The following is a 17,297-nucleotide window of genomic DNA, read 5'->3' as shown; positions in this document are numbered from 1 at the left end:
GCTGGGTAGGCTCAAGGTCTACATCACCAGTGCCGACGGAGGGCAGAAACCAGAAAGCTGCGGATGAGATGGCTCACCTGGTGCTGCTCTGAGCCCGGGGTGGGGAGGTGACGATCAGGTGAGACTTCACTGTGGGTGACGGCTGCTGGGGCTCGCTGAAGCTGAGTGAGCGGCTCCGGACCTGGGTATGAGAATTCTAAGCATGGGCTGTGACCCTAAGACCCCCCCTTAGGACAGAGAGGCAACTCCCTGGGCCCTGCCATGCCTCCCTGAGCCCCAGAGCAGGTGCTAGTGCAGGGGACCATGCAGCCTCCCCTAGAAGGGCATTCTCAGCAGATAGGGTTGGGTCAGGGACAGAGACAAGAGCCACCCTGAAGGTTTAAGGGGACTTAGATGGAGTTACCATACAAGGGACAAATAGAGGCACCGTATTGCCTTAGTGACACCTTCTATCAACTAGGTTCTGCAGTGTGTGACACTTCTCCATAACAGACACCTGAATCTAGAGCCGCCCGTGTGTGGTTCTAAGGATTTCCAGTTTACTTCCGTTCAGAGCCAAGGCTACAGGGCCATGGCGGCCTGACTCCCGGGAGTGCCCCTATGATCTTCCTTTGTGTCCTCCCTTCTGACAGCCCCACATTCTCTCCGTTCCTTTTCGTCCAGGCGTTAGAACTCTGACAAGCACTCATAGACGTTCGCAGTAACGAGGGACCGAATCTAGCCTTGTCCAGCACTTTCCTGAGCAAGAAACTGCTCCCTCCTGACCCCCCTGGAAGTGTCCTGCTAGCTGCTGAGAGAAGCTGTAGTCAGAGGAGGACACACAGTGATCTTCACGAAGTATGGGGGCAGAGGCAGGCAACGCCAGCCATGTGCTATGTACCAACAGCACAATCCCCCAGCCAGCCCCGGGGATGTGTGTAAGAGCTTTGGGGTGTACACTCACCGGAGAGAGGGGGGTGGTGGTGGTAGGGGCAGCAGCCCAGCTGATGCTGGTGTAGATGTGGGGGGAGACAGGGATCTGGAAGGATGGGAGAGCCTGCAGAGACAAGAGGGCTTCAGTCTGGGCTCCAACTGAGTAAATATCTATCTGCCTCAGGGCCCAGCCACTTCCCACTGGCAACAGAAGGTGCATCTCTGCCTGGTCGAAAGCCTGGAAAACACTGAGGCAGCTAGGTAAGTTTTCCCCTGAGTGGCCTCAAAGCTTCTAACCCTTCAACTCAGCCGCCACCTCGTTCCTGGAAGGCTCCAGTCTTACTTTGTAACCCTCCCCTTCGTGCTGTTTAGACAGGCCTGCCTCCTGACTCAGTCCTTACAGGTGTTACTCCCAGAGGCCTACTGAGAACATGCTTTGGGTTAAAAAAAAAAGTCCGAAGCCTTCTGAGTCTGAGCTGTATTCCTGGAAAAGGACAGCGACCTGACAGGCAACTACTCCAGAGGCGGGGACACTGAGCAGGCAGGGATATCTGGCTTAGATCTGTCTGTGACAGTGCTGGGCACATGACCCAGATGCCTCAGGGTCAGTGAAGGCTGAGCCTTAGCCAGATACAAATTAAGTAGCTACTAATTCTAAGGAGGACAGCCCACTAATTTTGTAAAGTTTTTTTTTTTTTTTCATTGAAAGCACCACTGGTTTAGGCGGGGAGCCTGGGCCTTACTGCGTAGCCCACAATGACCTTGACCACCTGGGTACCATTATTAGGAGCATGTACAAGCACACTTAGCTGGAAGCAATGCTTTTTATTTACTAACTTGCAAACTGCTAAAGCCAAGCTATAATCACAGAAAGGGTTTCAAGTCAGCACACCAGCGTATGGACATGTGAGCTTAGTTAGCCTGCAGGCTGGAGTTCACTCTAAGTGACACTGCCCTCCTCTCCTCACTGTGACAACTTTCCCAGGCCCATAAGCATAATGGAGCATCTTCCTTGGGCCTAATGGCGCATCTTCCCGTGTCCTGAGGAAATAACACTTTGACAAATCCTCATTACTAACATTAGCTCCACCGTGTACCTTGTAAGAGCAGGGACCATGTCCTAGTCTAACTGAAAGGCTCTCCTAACCGGATGTTGACACCTTTAGTAAGTACTCAAAGCGGATGGGCTGTTGTAACACAGTCCCCGGGGCTTCTAACCATCTCCACAGCAACAAGACAGCTCTCAGTTCACATCCACACACCTGACCTGTGGTTGGACTTCTCACCTCTACAGCGTCACAGGGGGATCCCCTCTCTTCCTTCCTGTTTTGTTCACTGTCGTTGAGACAGTGTTTACATGTAGCCCAAGCTGGCTCTATACTCCCGATGTGCCTGGGGTGACCCTGGACTTCTATTCTCCTGTCTCCACCCCTAAGTGCCGGGACCGCAGGTGAGGCCTCCACACCTGGTTTATGATGTGCTGAGGGTCGACCCAGGGCCCTGTGCATATTAAGCAAGCACTCTACCAGCTGGCCTACACCCCCCAGTCTTTCCTTCTCCTTCTCTGTGGAAGTAAGATTAGGAAGTTGGCCGAAAGGCTCAGACTTCAATCAAGCCAGTCACCACCGGGGTCCCAGGCTAAGCCTCCACACATGCCTGCTCCATACCTGGTATGCATGGTCAGCCTGAATGTGCCAGAAAGAGCCAGGAGCTGACTTGCTGAGTGCAACTGAGGGCAGGGACGATTCCAGGCCAGGGTGTTCTGGACCAGAGGACTGGATTTTAGGTGGAGGCAATGAAAGAGCAGCAAGGGACGGGCTGGTCACACGGGAGGTGGGCGCTTGCTCGCCAGTGGGTGTCCCAGGGGCAGGAGGGGCAGCCACAGCCAGAGCAGACTCTTCCTTCATCTGCATCTCTGTGTAGTAAAAATCTTCCTCTCGCTTGAATTGATCAGGGTCCACAGTGTCCCTGTGTGGAACAGACATCCGAACATCACTAAGGATATGCTGCCTTGCTTCGAAGCCAGAGGAAAGAAAGTTATAAGGAGGAATTGACTGAGTGTGCCCAACCAGGAAGTCAGGGGAGACACCCAAGAGAGCACCCAAGAGCCCTGCTCTCAGAGGCTGTCATGAGGGGCTGGAACATGCCCGACCATAGGAGATAGTCCTCCCAGCACGAGCGCTCACACAACAGCAAACGTGTGAACACAGACCCAGCCCTGGCACGAGCCCATTGACAGCATGCTCTCAAGGCCTGTGTGGCAGTTCATGACAGAGCTACTGTACGGAGACGAGACCCTCACACTAGCGCCACAGCTGATAACGACCAAACTCCCGCACACAGCAGCAGAGGTGTAGCTTGGCCACTATGTCCAAGCCTCAGGCTCTCACCAGCAATTAAACCAAACTGAAACTCTTTGCTCCCTTCACAACAATACCTACCCCAGGTGGAGGGCTTTGACGTGCCGTTTGATGCCCACAATTGAGCGCAGGACTTTGCCGCAGCTGGGCCACAGGCACTTATACATCACCTTCACGGAGTTCTAGGCGGAAAAGAAGTCTTAGTAACTGCCGTACGGCAATCCTCTCCCCAGCCTCGCTCATCGCTAGATGAGGGCTTCAGCTGCCAGCTATCCTCAACCAAACCCAAAAGAAAAAAAAAAAAAACTCCAGGAAAGGGACTCCCAGAGAGCATGGAAACACGCACAAGAGAACTTGAGAAGCGACCTAGTGGTCACAATTCAAAAGAAAGGCAGGTCTGGCGGTGGCACATGCTTATAATAACAAAAGGCGTGGCTCACTGGGGGAACCTGTCTCAACAACTAAGATGGGGTGAGGTGGGGGAGATGAACAGCACCTCAAGATAATACCTGACTGAGGTTGACCTCTGGCCTCCACGTGCATGCATACCCACAAACACACACACACACACACCCCAAAAAAAATGAAAGAGAAGAGGAACCAGCCGCCTCCGTCTGGAGTTTCACAAGTGCAACAAAGGGAAACTAGCAACAGCTAGGACCTATGGCGACCCTGCTTGGCTAGGAACAGCTGCCCCTACCCACCCACGGGCTCACATGCTCACCAGTCACATACCTTCCTCTTGCGTGGGGCTGGTTCATCCAACAGGAAAGGGTCAGGGTCAGTCTCAAAGCCATGATCAGTTTGAGGAGACCCAAAGGCATCCCCCAGGTACTTGGGGCTGGCCTGAGGGTGGGGGGGCGAGGGGGTGGAGATTCCACTGCCCCCACTCCAGTGCCCACTGGTAGTGCTGCTCCCACTGTCTGACACGTCACCGCTCTCCTTCCACGGGTCACCGCAAGCTGCGCGGGAAACTGGCCAGACAGAGAGAGGAGGGAAGAATACTCAGGCTTATCCCCAGGGTCAAAGAAAAAAAAAATAAGTAAATGATAAAAACTAAAATATTATTAAATTTTTAATTACTACTGAAATTTCTTCCTGAGCTATAAGGTGAGGGCAAGTACAAATTCTACAGCAATTTTTGGTGCTACAACCAGTCTGCCTACTGGGTATTTTCTGCCACGGCCACATGGGTCATCACCGACCACCGCATGCACACAGTAACTACAGTTCATTGGGGATTAATAAAAAAATGCAATTAAAACCTAGTTCATGATGTACATGCTAAAAGGAAGGACTTGTTCTGGTTCCAGCCTGGCTGAGAACATCCACATGGTGGAAGCAACCCTGGGATACCTTCTTGATGAATGGCCTGAAAAGTGCCTTTCAGTGTGAACACCTGTGAGGGAAAAGAAACCTCCCAGGACTCTCAGAGAATACAACCAGGTGACCTCCCAGGTGACAGGAGGCCCTGTCGCACCTGTCACTGCCCCCTCAAACTCAGAGGCCTAAGAAGGAAAAATACAATAACTAGTGGGATTCTCCTGTTTAGTTTTTTTTTTAATTGTGTGGGGGTTTTGTGTGTGTGTGTGTGTGTGTGTGTGTGTGTGTGTGTGTGTGTGTGTGTGTGTGTTTTACTTTGTTCTTTGTAGCATAAGACAACCTGGAAGTCTAATACATGGGAATAGCAAGAAAAATGGGGAAAATTTATCTCCCAGCAGTCCCAGCTCCTACCCAAACTGTATACAGTGTCTCCTGATCCTGGGCTTAAAGAGACACCGCCATACCCTAGGTGATCAGGACAGACCTGAAGGTGGGGCCGACTCTGAGGCCCCATAATTCCAAGCCAGGCTCTCTTTACTTCTACGAGACACTTGCCCTAACAGGATGCTGGGTAAAGAACCCCTTCCTCCCCAGATACCCCTGCCCAGTCTTAAAGCTCTCATCACTCGCTCTTCCTAAAAACTGAGAGCGTACCATGGCTACAAACAGAATTTAAAACAGTAGATGTTTAGGGCAGAAGTCAAGAAACATCCAAAGCAACTGATCATGGTCCCATGGAGAGGGAACTCCAGCTATATTTTTTCCCTTCAGCTCCTTTCCTGAATCTGCTGACTCAGCTTCTTGGACTTCTTAAACTTCTTGAGAATTTGGCACCCCCTCCTCTGTGTCTTCTTGTGTTCATTAAAGCAGGCTGCACTGCTGGGATTCTCCACTAGATGTCCCCAAGTGCAGTGACAGCCTCTGGGTGGAATAATTACACGGTTACTTGTGAGGGACACTTGTCTAACTCAGTATGAGTTAGAACTAACTCCATGTTCTCTTAAAAACGTTTAAGTAGGCTTTAAGACTGAAAGATAAGGAATTTGCATTAAAATAACTTAAGTCATTAGCAGTCTTGTCAAAAGGGTGGGGGCTGCTCCCCACCCCAAGGACTGGTAAAGTATGTGAGGGTTATAATCAGAGAATTCTGCTTTTATCTATAAATCAGAAGTCATACTATTGGGGGCTTTTAAAAAAAGATTTATTTATTCATTATGTATACAATGCTCTGTCTGCATGTGTACCTGCACACCAGAAGAGGACACCAGATCTCATTATAGATGGTTGTGAGCCACCAAGTGGCTGCTGGGAATTGAACTCAGGACCTCTAGAAAGGCAGCCAGTGCTCTTAATCTCTGAGCCATCTCTCCAGGCCCTAAGACTTTTTTAAAAATTACTGTGGGGAGGGGGGTGGGTTAAGAAAGAAAGACAGAGAGAGAGAGACAGAGCCATGGGGGCTGGGGAGGAGCATAAGTGGAGATCAGAAAGCAACTTAGTTCTTTTCTTCCTCCATGTGGGTCTCAGAACCAAATACAGGCCCATACTATCTACTGGTTTGTACAAAGCAATCAATTTTTTTGGCTTTTTGTTTTGTTTTGTTTTTGTTTTTCAAGACAGGGTTTCTCTGTGTAGCCTTGACTGTTCTGCACTCGCTTTGTAGACCAGGCTGGCCTTGAGCTCACAGCGATCCACCTGCCTCTGTCTCCCGAGTGCTGGAATTAAAGGTGTGGGCTACTATGCCCAGCTCAAAGCAACCAAATTTGAGATGCCAGTTCAGGCACTTAGCCTGTAAGCCCACTCTAATTTGTGAGGCTGACTTGGGCACTGAGAACTGAATAATGATCATCAGAAGCCACCAGAGGACCACCAAGCAAAGCTCTGCTTTTGTGAACTAAATAAATGCTCCTGTAGGCCTTGCCCAGGCTCCCACAGAGCTTGCTTGAGTGGCCAGGCAGCTTGGCTTGGTGCTGAGTTCAGTCACTGTCACAAAGCACCAAGAAGTTTCTGCTCGGATGAGGAAACTGTGCTTCTGGGTCAAGTGTTAAGAGCCTACAGAACCCTACTGCCAAGCTCACACTGGCAAATAGAAGCTGGGAAGAGAGAGCATTAGCTGCGGGCCTCTGCCATGCCTGGGACCACTCCACCCCCGCTTGCTCACCAGAGAAGATGGGCTCAGCCCCCGGAGGACTCTGCACCACGGGACTGCAGGACAGAGACGTCAGCACCATTGCCGCCATCATCTCATCCATCTCCACCGCATCCGACTTCCTGGATTCAAAGGAGCAGAGAGTGTGCTTTACTTCCTCTGCTTGACTGGTCCGCAAAGCCCACAGACTAAGCTACCACATCCGCTTATCTCTCAGGATCGCCTTCTCGCGCTGCCCCCTCAGAGCCCCCACCCAATCAGCCACCACAAGCTCCACGGGAAGGTGCCCTGCTCCAGGTGAGCCCAGGATGAGCAGGTGGGTCCCCTGCTTAAACTGCGCTGACACCTGAGACAGCACCAACTCTCCTGAAACTCTCCTTTCTCCCCTGCAACTTAAAAGGGAGCGCTTTATTTCGCGGGGGGGGGGGGGGTGTTTGGGGGAGAGCAGAGAAAAGATTCAAGATGGTAAGGTGAAGCTCAGGAATAAATGGGGCCCACTGGAATCTAAACACCGAAATTACCTCCTTCCCCTGCCTTATATTCAAATTTAAGAGGAAACAATTACACTAATGGATTTCTCTCTCTCCTCTGCCAAAATAAACATGGCATTCTGCTAGCTTCTGAGTGTCAACGGAACCTATTACATAAGCCAATGGGCAAACAAACCAGGATAAAATAAATAACCAGATGAAACCAGCTCCCGCTGCTAAGCTCCATGCTTTAAACAGGCTGCTTAAGATTTTATGTGTGCTTTTCTTTTTCCCTCTGAATCCATACAGTTATACGATTCAGAAGTAAAACAGGCACTATCTGAAATCTAAAGTATTTGGGGGAAATCGGAATGTAATAAGCTGCCAGCGGCTTGCCTGTTTCAAAGGACTGCAGTCGCTCATTCTTTATGCACCGGGTCTACTAAACTGTGCAACTGGGCTGAAGTGGATGGACCAGAGCCATCCACATAGTAAACATTACTTTTACACGATCTTCGTGTTCTCGCCTCCTCAGAATAGAAAAACAAGTTCTTTGCTGGCCTTGCACGGGCTACAGTCAGAAGTGCTGCTCCTCTGGCCTTAAAACAGTGGGTCTGCTGGGCGGGTGACACAAAGCGCTTGCTGCCAAGCCTGCCTGGCTGAGTGCAGTGCACGCTACCCACAGAGTAGGAGAGCACGGACTCCTGAAAGTTATCCTCTGGCCTCCACGTGTGCACCGCAGCGCGTGCACACACTCCCATACGTAATAAAGAGAAGAAGAAACTTTTTTAAGCCCGCTGATCTGTCAACAGCCCCCATACCCACAGACGGGGGTGGGACAGCATTTAGCTGTTTGCACATCCTGCATGCAAAACAGTTCAGCTGCCAATGTTTCTTGCTTTTCATTTCTATTTATTATGATTATGCGAGCGCGCGCTTGCGCCACAGCACATGTGGAGGTCAGAGAGCAGCTCTGTGGAGGAGGCTCCTGCTTCTTCAGCCAGTCCATGGCTCCAGGCGTTGAACTCAAGTTGCTGGACTTGCACAGCAAGTACTTTAGAGCCACTGAGGCATCTCCCAGCTCCAGATTCCTCCTTTTAAATCTTAAAAGGTCAGTATAGATAGACCATAGGGTGTACGTAGGGATTTAGGGTCCCAGGGTGACATCATATTATTAAGCTCTAAACAGAAAATCCATTCTTCACACAATGGGTTTTAGCCATGCTCCAGACATAGCCCGCTGCCTGCTTGTCCAGTTTTGAGCTAAGAAAGGACGGCTTTGCCTTTTTAAACGCTATTTAAGAATCAAAAGCATTTTTACTTCTTGACAAACAATATATACAAATGACACTGAGCCACAATAAACTTTGGGGGCCTTGATTAGTTTTCACTGGAGGAAGCACATCTGTGCCTAAACACTTCTGGATCTATGGCTGCTGCAGCAAGTGCTTATGGCACAGTTGGCTTGGCCCACAAGGCTGAAATCATTTTTCTCCACCTTGTATGGAACCAGTGTGGGCACTGATTTAAGCCATCTGCTCCTGTCTCTTCTGAAAAATTATGAGCAGAGTTTAAACTTTCACCAAACCGAATACATGTCACCCCAAGAGAGTTATGAAGAAGAAAGGGTATTACCCAAGCTTCCTAAGAGGGTGCTTCTTCTGTATGGAGTTTCGCTTTCCCAGCAAATAGGTACCCAAGACCCCACCTCTCCCCACCATGTCCCAGACCATGTCTATATCCCTCACCACGCCTACAGACCTCTTCGGGACATCGATGTTCCTGGACACGGGTCTGTAGGTTGGCACCTGGGCTCTGGGCTCCAAAGCTGGCACCTGGGACATGGTACCCTGCAGCTCCGCCAGCCACACCTCTTCCATTTTACAGCAAATTTGCAACTTCTGATCCAGCAGCCGGACTGTCACCTTGTCCTCAGGCCAGCTGTGCTGCTCCACCAGGCCCTTGCACTCCTGACCTCCATACCATACACAAACCTGAAGGGGAAATGACGGCCAGCGGTCAGCACTCAGGAGTCCCCACACCAAAGCCCTCGGAGATCTGTGTGCTGCCTGCAGTTTGTGATTTAATACGCTCACCTTTAACCTTTGTGTTTCTAAGACCTGGCAGACAGACCCCAAGTGTCACATGTTTGACACTTGATGTCCAAGACCCATGTCGGAAAGTGGGGTCTAGGGTGAGCAGATACATCATGAGAACTGCTGCTCTCTCAAGTGGCCTGTCACGACAGGAGAGCTATCCAGAGAGTGGGGAGGTAGGGACAGTGTGAACTGTTATTAAAGGGAATGCAGACCCTCTCGTTTCCTGTCTTTATTCTCCTCTTTGACTTCCCAGTTTCCAGAAGGTTGAGCCAAATTAACTATTGTCTACCTATTAAGCCACCTTAAGTACTCCATTATAGCAACCTAAAGGGGCCTGGAGAAAGCAGGTGGTCCCACCCAAGCACTCAGGCTGGCCACAGGGGATCAAATCTTCTCCTACAGCTCCCTACATGCTTTGCGCCCTAGAGGCTAGAGAGCCAGACAACAAATGGGGTTTCTCTGAATCTCAAACTTATGCTCACCCTTCAGTGTGTCCCCACACCCCCCATCCCCCACCCCCGCCACTCCTTGCCTCTGAACTCTTAAACACGCCTAACTCAAGGCTTTTCTTCTGGAGAGTTCTAAGCCCCAGCATGCATTGGACAGGGAGAAAGGCAGACATCTAGAAAGCATCAGAGTGCCCAGGAGTAGGAAGGCCATCTTATCTCATGAGGACACAGGTCTAGGGGGCACCAAGCCTCTGGGAAAACAAAGGCCAAGCCTCTGTGGGTGGAACCCAGAGAAGGTAATGGCAGGGGCCCACAAATGAGGATCCCCAGAATTCCTGGCTACTTTCTCCTCTACATGACAATCATAGAGATGGCCTGGTCTGAAATGACAGTACATTCTCTGCCTACAGCCCCAGGTCATAGGACTTCAGCCTGTCACTCAGACTGCCAGTCCCAAGGCTCAAGAAATGGGTGTGTGTGTGTGTGTGTGTGTGTGTGTGTGTGTGTCGGGATCAACCTACCTTCTGTCCAGGCTGAAAGGCCACCTGTGGGTGGCCTGAGGTACCCAGAGCCTTGATGACTTCCTTGGGCTGATCCTGGCACACAGGGTCCTTAGAGGTGAGTGAGGACTGGGGCGTGGCTCCTTCGGGCACTTCTACCTGTGGTTCCAAGGGCATGCTGCCCCCTGATGGCACCTCAGAGGCACTAGGTCCCAACACCCGGGCTCCCAAGAGGGAGCGCTTACCAAGGCGTCGGGACAGCATGCTGGATATCGGCTCTGTCTGCTGAGGGGACAAAAGGGGCAGTAAGTGAATGGGCGCTTGTTCTCTCTCTCTCTCTCTCTCTCTCTCTCTCTCTCTCTCTCTCTCTCTCTCTCTCTCTCTCTTCCTCCTTCCCTCCCTCTCAAACACACACACATTTTTGTGCACACCACCACCCATATGCCACAGTCAGAGAACAACTTGCAGGAGTCCCTTCTCTCTTTCACCGCAAGGGGGTCAAACTCAGGACATCAGGCTTGGTGGCAAGCTGCTTTACCCGGTGAAGTGATAAGGAGGTGTCCTGCTGGCTCTACCTTGTCCTCAAACCAAAAAACAAAACAAAACAAAACAAAACACAAAACAAAAAGAACCACCAACCTATTCCTAGGAGGACATGTAAAAAAAAAAAAAATTGATAAACTCAAAGAAAATAAAATCCCTTGTGAACCTGCCCGAGATGCCCACCCCTCCCCATTACAGCTCCCTTGAGTTTGTTTTTTAAGACTCTCGTTTCAGGCAGCTCAGGCTGACAGTTCCTAGGCAGCTGAGGATGAGCTTGAATCTCTGGTCCCCCTTCTCCATCTTCCAAGTATTCACAACCATCCCCAATGCATGTGGCGCTGGAGGCCAAACTGGGGGCTCCATGCATGCTAGGCGAGCACTTTACAAAGTGAGCTGCAGCAGCAGCAGCCCTGACTCCCCAGGTCCCCCTTCCTTTTTTTTTTTATTCTAAAAACATCTGGCTCCTTCTTCTATCACTGTATTCACATACTTTGTTGCTGTTTGGGGTTTTGTTTGTTTGCTTTTGAGACCAGGTCTTGTTAGGTAGCCATGGCTGGCCTGGGACTTACTATGCAGGTCACTTTGGCCTTACTTGTGGCAATCCTCCTGCCTAAGCCCCCTAAGTGCTGAGACCACAAGTGGGAGCCACATCACCCAGCTCGGCCACACTTTATTTCTGTCAAAGTGAAATCATTTTTGGTAAGCTAGTGTTCACTTAATATACCAGCTAACTAACTCTTTCCCATCATTAAGTATTATTCTACAAAAACAGCCACCAGTACTTTCTTGGGCAGGTGTAACACTGCCGTTTTAACAAACTCCCCCAGTACTGGCCGGAAGGCCAAGGCCTGTGTTTTGCTGTCTTGGCTACTCTGCCTGTGTGAGTCCTCCTCCAGGCCAAGCCCCAGCACACACAGCTACCATCACTTCCTCGGTGAGGGTCTGTCATGTGGTAATGCCGGATCAGTACTGAGGGCTTTTGTTAAGACACACAGATTCCCAAGCTGGGGTCTCTTCAAGGCCGCAGACAACCTTGGAAACACACCGTGCTGCTTTCCTCCTAGAAGCTAACTAAGCTTCTCCTAATGGTTCCAGTACCTGCACGGTTAGCTCACAACCATCTGTAACTCCAGTTCCTGGGGACCCAATGCCCTATTTCTGCCCTCTGATGGCACCAAACATGCACACAGTGCACAGACATACACACTAGCAAAGCACTTATATGCATGAAGTAAAAACAATAAATCATTAAACAGAAGAAGAGCCTCTGCCAGCCCAGACTGCCCTCCTCCCCATAGCCATCCTGTGCATCTCAACTGCACTGGGTCCCTGAGCACAGTTCTGGTCTCTGCTGCTCCAAGTCTATTTTTTCTATTCAGCTAGTGTCTAGCTGGACAGCAGACATGCAAGAAGCACATTCCGGAGGTGGTGGGGCTGGGGTGGCCATTAAAACACCAGGGCTTTCAGGACCTCCATTCCAATTGTTGCTTCCCTGGCCCAGAACACCAAAGGGTTAATTACACACACACACACACACACACACACACACACACACACACACACTAAGAATCTCCTCCTCTCGCGCCCCTTTCCTTTCTTCCCTAATCCATAACCAGAAGCCTGTCAGGGCCATCGAGAGAACTCAGCAGATAAAGTCACTGTCCATCAAGCCTGATGGCCAGCCGGAGTTTGATCCTGAGGCCCCACATGGTAGAACCGACTCCTTCAAGTTGTCCTCTGACCTCTACACACAAATCAATAAGTGTAGTAAGTTGCATCTTCTAGCCCTAAATACTTGTTAGCATCAAATGCCTTTGAGCTATTCTATAAGCTTCTACTTTTTGCCCTGGTCCAAAAGCACCTCAGGGCTGGTTTGTCTGGGTCCCACGTCATCCCCACCCCCAATCCTGGCTTCTTTTCCCAACTAGTCAGACAAGTTCTACTAGCAACCATGTCTACAACAACCAACAAAACAGGGGGGGAAAAACTATAAAAGAGGGGGCGGAGACGGTGCAAGAGCCAGAGGGGATGGAGGACACCAGGAGAGCAAGACCCTCTAAATCAACAGGATCAAAGCTCATAGAAACTCAGAGACTGAGGCAGCATGCATAGGCTGCACCAGTGTGTACCAGGTCCTCAGCACATATATATATATATATATATTTTTTTTTTTTTTCTAATTTAGTGTTTTTATGGGATTCCTGAGCGTACAAACTAGGGAGTCTTTGATTCTTGTGTCTTCTCTTGGGCTCTTTGCCTTCTGGGTGTGCTACCACACCTGGCTTTGTTTTATATATATATATATATATTTTTTTTTTTTTTTTTTTTTTAATGAGTAAGAAAAGGAATGAATAAAAACCTAGCTACTATAGGGTAAAGGTTTACAAGTGAACTGTCACTTATAACTGTTGGGAGGGAGGAAATCTGTTCTCCCCAAAGGAGTGACATCAGGTATACTGACCAACCCCAGGGCAGGCCTCGTGGCTCAGGAATAGTTGACCAACATACAATAGACTCCACAGGGTTGTTTGTGTGCTTTTATTTGGTTGCAGTTTTGTGTTTTCTTTTTCTTTGGGGGTGTTGTTTTCTTGGTTTGACAGGGGGGTTGTTGTTGTATTGGGTTTTTATGTTTTGTTTTGGAGAAAGAACTTAAAATTGGGTGGGTAGAGAAGAAGATGCTCTGGGGCCTGGAGGAAAGAATAGTACAGTTAAACCCTACTGAAAATTTAAAACTGTCTTAAATAGTAAAAATATAATAAGAGAAAAAAACAAAAGGATAATTTTTTTAAAAGTGGCAACCAGTGGGTGGTGGCACAAGCCTTTAGTCCCAGAGGCAGGGGCAGGTGGCCGCCAGCCTGGTCTACAGAGTGAGCCAAGGGCAGCAAGGGCTGCAGAGAGAAACCCCGTCTCAAAACAAAACTAAACAAAGCAAAACACAACAACAAACACAAAAGAAAGAGGCAAACGCTGAGCAAAGTGGAATGGCTGGTTCTCTACAGCCATTGCTCAAAAGCTGTAATCTGATAGACTGATAGCTTGGCCAGGAGCTCCAAGAAACAAAGCAAAGATGTGGCATGCAGAGTCCCCAAGTTAGGTGGCTAGGGCCTTCACACTCTCATAGAGCTTTATGACTACCATTTAAAAAAAAAAATGTGCCCCAGATAAATGGCTTTTAAACTGCAGCCACTGGACTGGATATGTGGCTCAGTGTAGAGTGTGTGCCTGGTGTAGGAGAGGCTCTGGGTTCAATCCCAGGCACAGGAAAGAAGGGAGCACAGAGCCAAGTGAAGCTACAGTGCAATACCACTTACTGACAACAGGTGGCAGCACTAACACAGAGAAACCACCAGCCCTTGTCCAAAATTAAAAAAAAAAAAAAGCCCAGGAGCCACCCCCACTTTCCTGAGACGGAAGTTTGGGGTTTCTAGTCCTGAAAATGAAGACAGAGGTGTTTCCAAACCTCCTTGGTCCCCAGTCTTCAGGAAGAGCCTGAGATGTTTGGGCAACAAACTCTGCCGATGTTTTTGGAAGCCTGTCTTCTTTTTAAAGAATGGTCTTCTGTTGGTTGGTAAGCCTGTACCTTCCAGAAGCCAGCAGCAGCCGCACAAACAGGCAAATCGCCTGCTTCTGGTCTGCTTCCACAGGCTGACTACTTTCTCCCAAAATCCACTCAAAAACACACATTATGCTTCCAGGATTCAGAAGTAATGAGGCACTAATAACGGAAGCTGGCCAGGAAGATGGGTAGAGGGGCAAGGTCACACCTACTCCCATGGTGCAAGCTGGTCACTTGGCGTGGAGGATCCCACCCTTCCTCCTAGTGTGCGCACATGCCTCCCACTGCCTCCTTCCCCTGCCTTTGCCTTGATCCACTTCCCCTGGATGCTGCCCTGAGAGCATCCTGCACCAGCCACCGCTCAGTTTACCATGTGACTCTGTAGCAGCCCAGAAAAGTTAAGAAACCCATATTGTACAGTAACAAGGACTGGACTTGAGCATGCAGCCAAATGCCGCCTTTCCCTTCTCCACTCACAGGATTCCTCGCTGGGGCATAAACTCAGAAAGTGGTCTCAGAATGTCGTAAGTAAGGGGCTCTGGAGCCCCAAATGCTGTCACCAATAGGAAAGGGATAGCTTCTGGGCTTTGGTCAGTGTCCAGAGACGGTCAGCTCTCATTCTGTCTCAGCAAACACATCCTGATGTGCTAATGGCCTTTAATGCAGACATCTGTTAACAGTTACCTCCGCAGACCTGACAGAACAGTAAAACAAACTCTAGGGCTCAGAGTTGCGGAGCGCACGATGGCTCAGCTCACATCTGCAAGTGCACAGGGCTGCAGCCTCTCACTACCCAGGGGCATTGCGGCATGCCGTGACATCACCGACCAGCGCTTCCAGGACACAGGTCATAAGCCAGTGGTTTATTGCACAACTCGTGGGATTTTTGTCAGAGTTAAGGAGGGTGAAGTTTGGAGCGAGGCCTCTAACTGCAAAAGCTCTGGCGTTCACTAGGTCACCTAAGAGAGTCAAAGTGAAGGCACGAAGATATCACAGCAAGTGCGTACACAGTAGCCTGCTTTTGTGCTTAATCTCTTGTGTGCTGTCCCTCATACTAGACAATTACCAGGGTTTGTTTTTTGTTTTTTTTTTCCCTTTAAATCTTTAATGTTTTTGGTTTGGTTTGGTTTGGGTTGGGTTGGGTTTTTTGGTTTTTTTGAGACAGGGTTTCTCCGCGTAACACCTCTGGGTGTCTTGGAACTCACTCTGTAGTCCAGGCTGGCCTCGAACTCACAGAGATCCCACCTGCCTCTGCCTCCCAAATGCTGGGATTAAAGGAGTGTGCCACCACCCCCTGGCCAATCTTTAACGTTTTAATTTGAATTGTTTTTCAATGACATGTTCTAAATTCAACCAGAGGACAAAAAGCTACCAGGCAACTGTCTCTTATTTTCAGGGGACCTCCACAGAGCTGTTTCCAATAATGACTAGCCAGCATCTCAGCTGTTGGGTGCCGTGTGCACCCGTGTGCCACGGGGTCACGTACATACACATCCGCGATCATTCTGGTTCACAGGCCACCATTTGCATTTTGTCACATCCCATCACCACTTCCTGGTGGGTCTTAAGCCTTTGGGGATAAAAACAACCCAAAACGTATCCTAGTTGGGCCTTTTCTCCTCAGAGACAGGAATCGACCTAGCTTCGGTTGGAAACCCTGGTGAGGGGGCTGGGGAGGCTTAGCAGTTCACTGTATGAACCCAACACCCATGTCAGGTGACCCACAAGCCACCGGGGACTCCAGTTCCAAGGGATCTGAGGGCATTTTCTGGCCTCTTTGGACAACTGTACTCACATACACATACCAAGCCACACACATGCACGAATAGAAATAATAAAAATAAATCTAAAACAAAAAGAGAGAGAGAGAGACTACATCCCAGCGAGGGCATCCAAGACCCTAATCCAAAGCCTTTCTCAGTTATTCAAGTTCTTTCATGTGTGCATGTATGTGCGCACTGTGAGGACATGTGTAGGTCAGGGGGCAGCCTTGGGTGGCAGTCCTCATCATCTTCCTGTGCACACCAGGCTAGGGCTGCCGGAGCTTCTGCTTTCACCTCCCACCCTGCAGTAGGAGCGCTGGGGTTACTGATGTGTGCCGTCATATGCTTGCGCAGAGAACGCTTTCTAGCCATCCCCCCAGCTCCCGTGTGGCCCGTCTACGGTGGGCACATACAGGTTTAAGATTTCCATCCTCCACTCTGGAGACAGAGGCGCTGAACACATTAGTGATCCATTTGGTGTTTCTAAATCTCCCGGCCTAGAGCTGGTGAGCAAGTGAGCAGACACGATTTTCTCCAGGCCTGATGACCTGAATCTGATTCCCCCCGGACCCACACAGTGAAACGAGAGAACCAAGTCCTGCAAGCTGACCTCTGACCTGGACATGTGTGTTGTGACACGCACAGCCACACCCAAAACTTAAAACAAATAAAACGTAATTTGAAAAAAATTCAAATCAGCTATCCAGACAGTAAAAATTTGGAGTCCCGGAATATTCTAAATATTATTATTGTTTTTTTTTTTTTCTGAAGTTTTTTTTTTTTTTTTAAACAAAGTTACACTGTATCAGGGTCCCATAATGTGGATGACCAGTGAAATTTAAATAAGATCAGCCGACGCAGAATCAGGGCTGGAACCTTCTCCACAGCATCCGGTAACCGGGCGCGAAGCCTCTCACTCTTGCAAGTAATAGATGTGACAGGATAACAGAGTGGAGAATAATGGTCTCAGATAACAGAGCCATTTTCATATCCCAGGGATGGGCCAGAGAAGGAGGTCATCTGATCTGGTTTCCAGCAAATAACAAATTAACCTGATCAAGAAATACGCCTGTGGGTCTCACGTGGGTCTCCCAGCCCAGCTGGCACTCAACAGGGTGACAGAGGCGGTTCTGTTTGTGCTACAGCAGCAAAGGAAGGCGTTCACAGCTCTCCCCG

The 17,297-nt window shown here is 49.5% G+C and overlaps 1 protein-coding gene across 2 annotated transcripts in view; it reads right to left on the bottom strand.

Annotated features, from left to right (window-relative positions):
• The window catches only part of Znf395 (zinc finger protein 395), a 38,912-nt gene that overhangs the window by 307 nt on the left and 21,308 nt on the right, over positions 1-17,297 (bottom strand). Inside the window, exons 2-9 of one of the 2 annotated variants that reach the window (XM_051160723.1) lie at positions 10,281-10,544; positions 8,973-9,205; positions 6,754-6,863; positions 4,008-4,246; positions 3,354-3,454; positions 2,580-2,880; positions 944-1,036; positions 78-181 (exon numbers count right to left, since the gene is read on the bottom strand). In XM_051160723.1, the coding sequence (XP_051016680.1) occupies positions 78-181; positions 944-1,036; positions 2,580-2,880; positions 3,354-3,454; positions 4,008-4,246; positions 6,754-6,863; positions 8,973-9,205; positions 10,281-10,523 (1,424 nt within the window). In that variant the 5' untranslated portion in view covers positions 10,524-10,544. The remainder of the gene's footprint in view (positions 1-77; positions 182-943; positions 1,037-2,579; positions 2,881-3,353; positions 3,455-4,007; positions 4,247-6,753; positions 6,864-8,972; positions 9,206-10,280; positions 10,545-17,297) is intronic. The other variant, XM_051160724.1, reaches the window with a different exon arrangement.

The sequence above is a fragment of the Acomys russatus genome, chromosome 18, assembly GCF_903995435.1.
Source record: "Acomys russatus chromosome 18, mAcoRus1.1, whole genome shotgun sequence".
Taxonomy (NCBI): Eukaryota; Metazoa; Chordata; class Mammalia; order Rodentia; family Muridae; genus Acomys; species Acomys russatus.
This window is presented reverse-complemented; position numbering and strand designations above follow the sequence as displayed.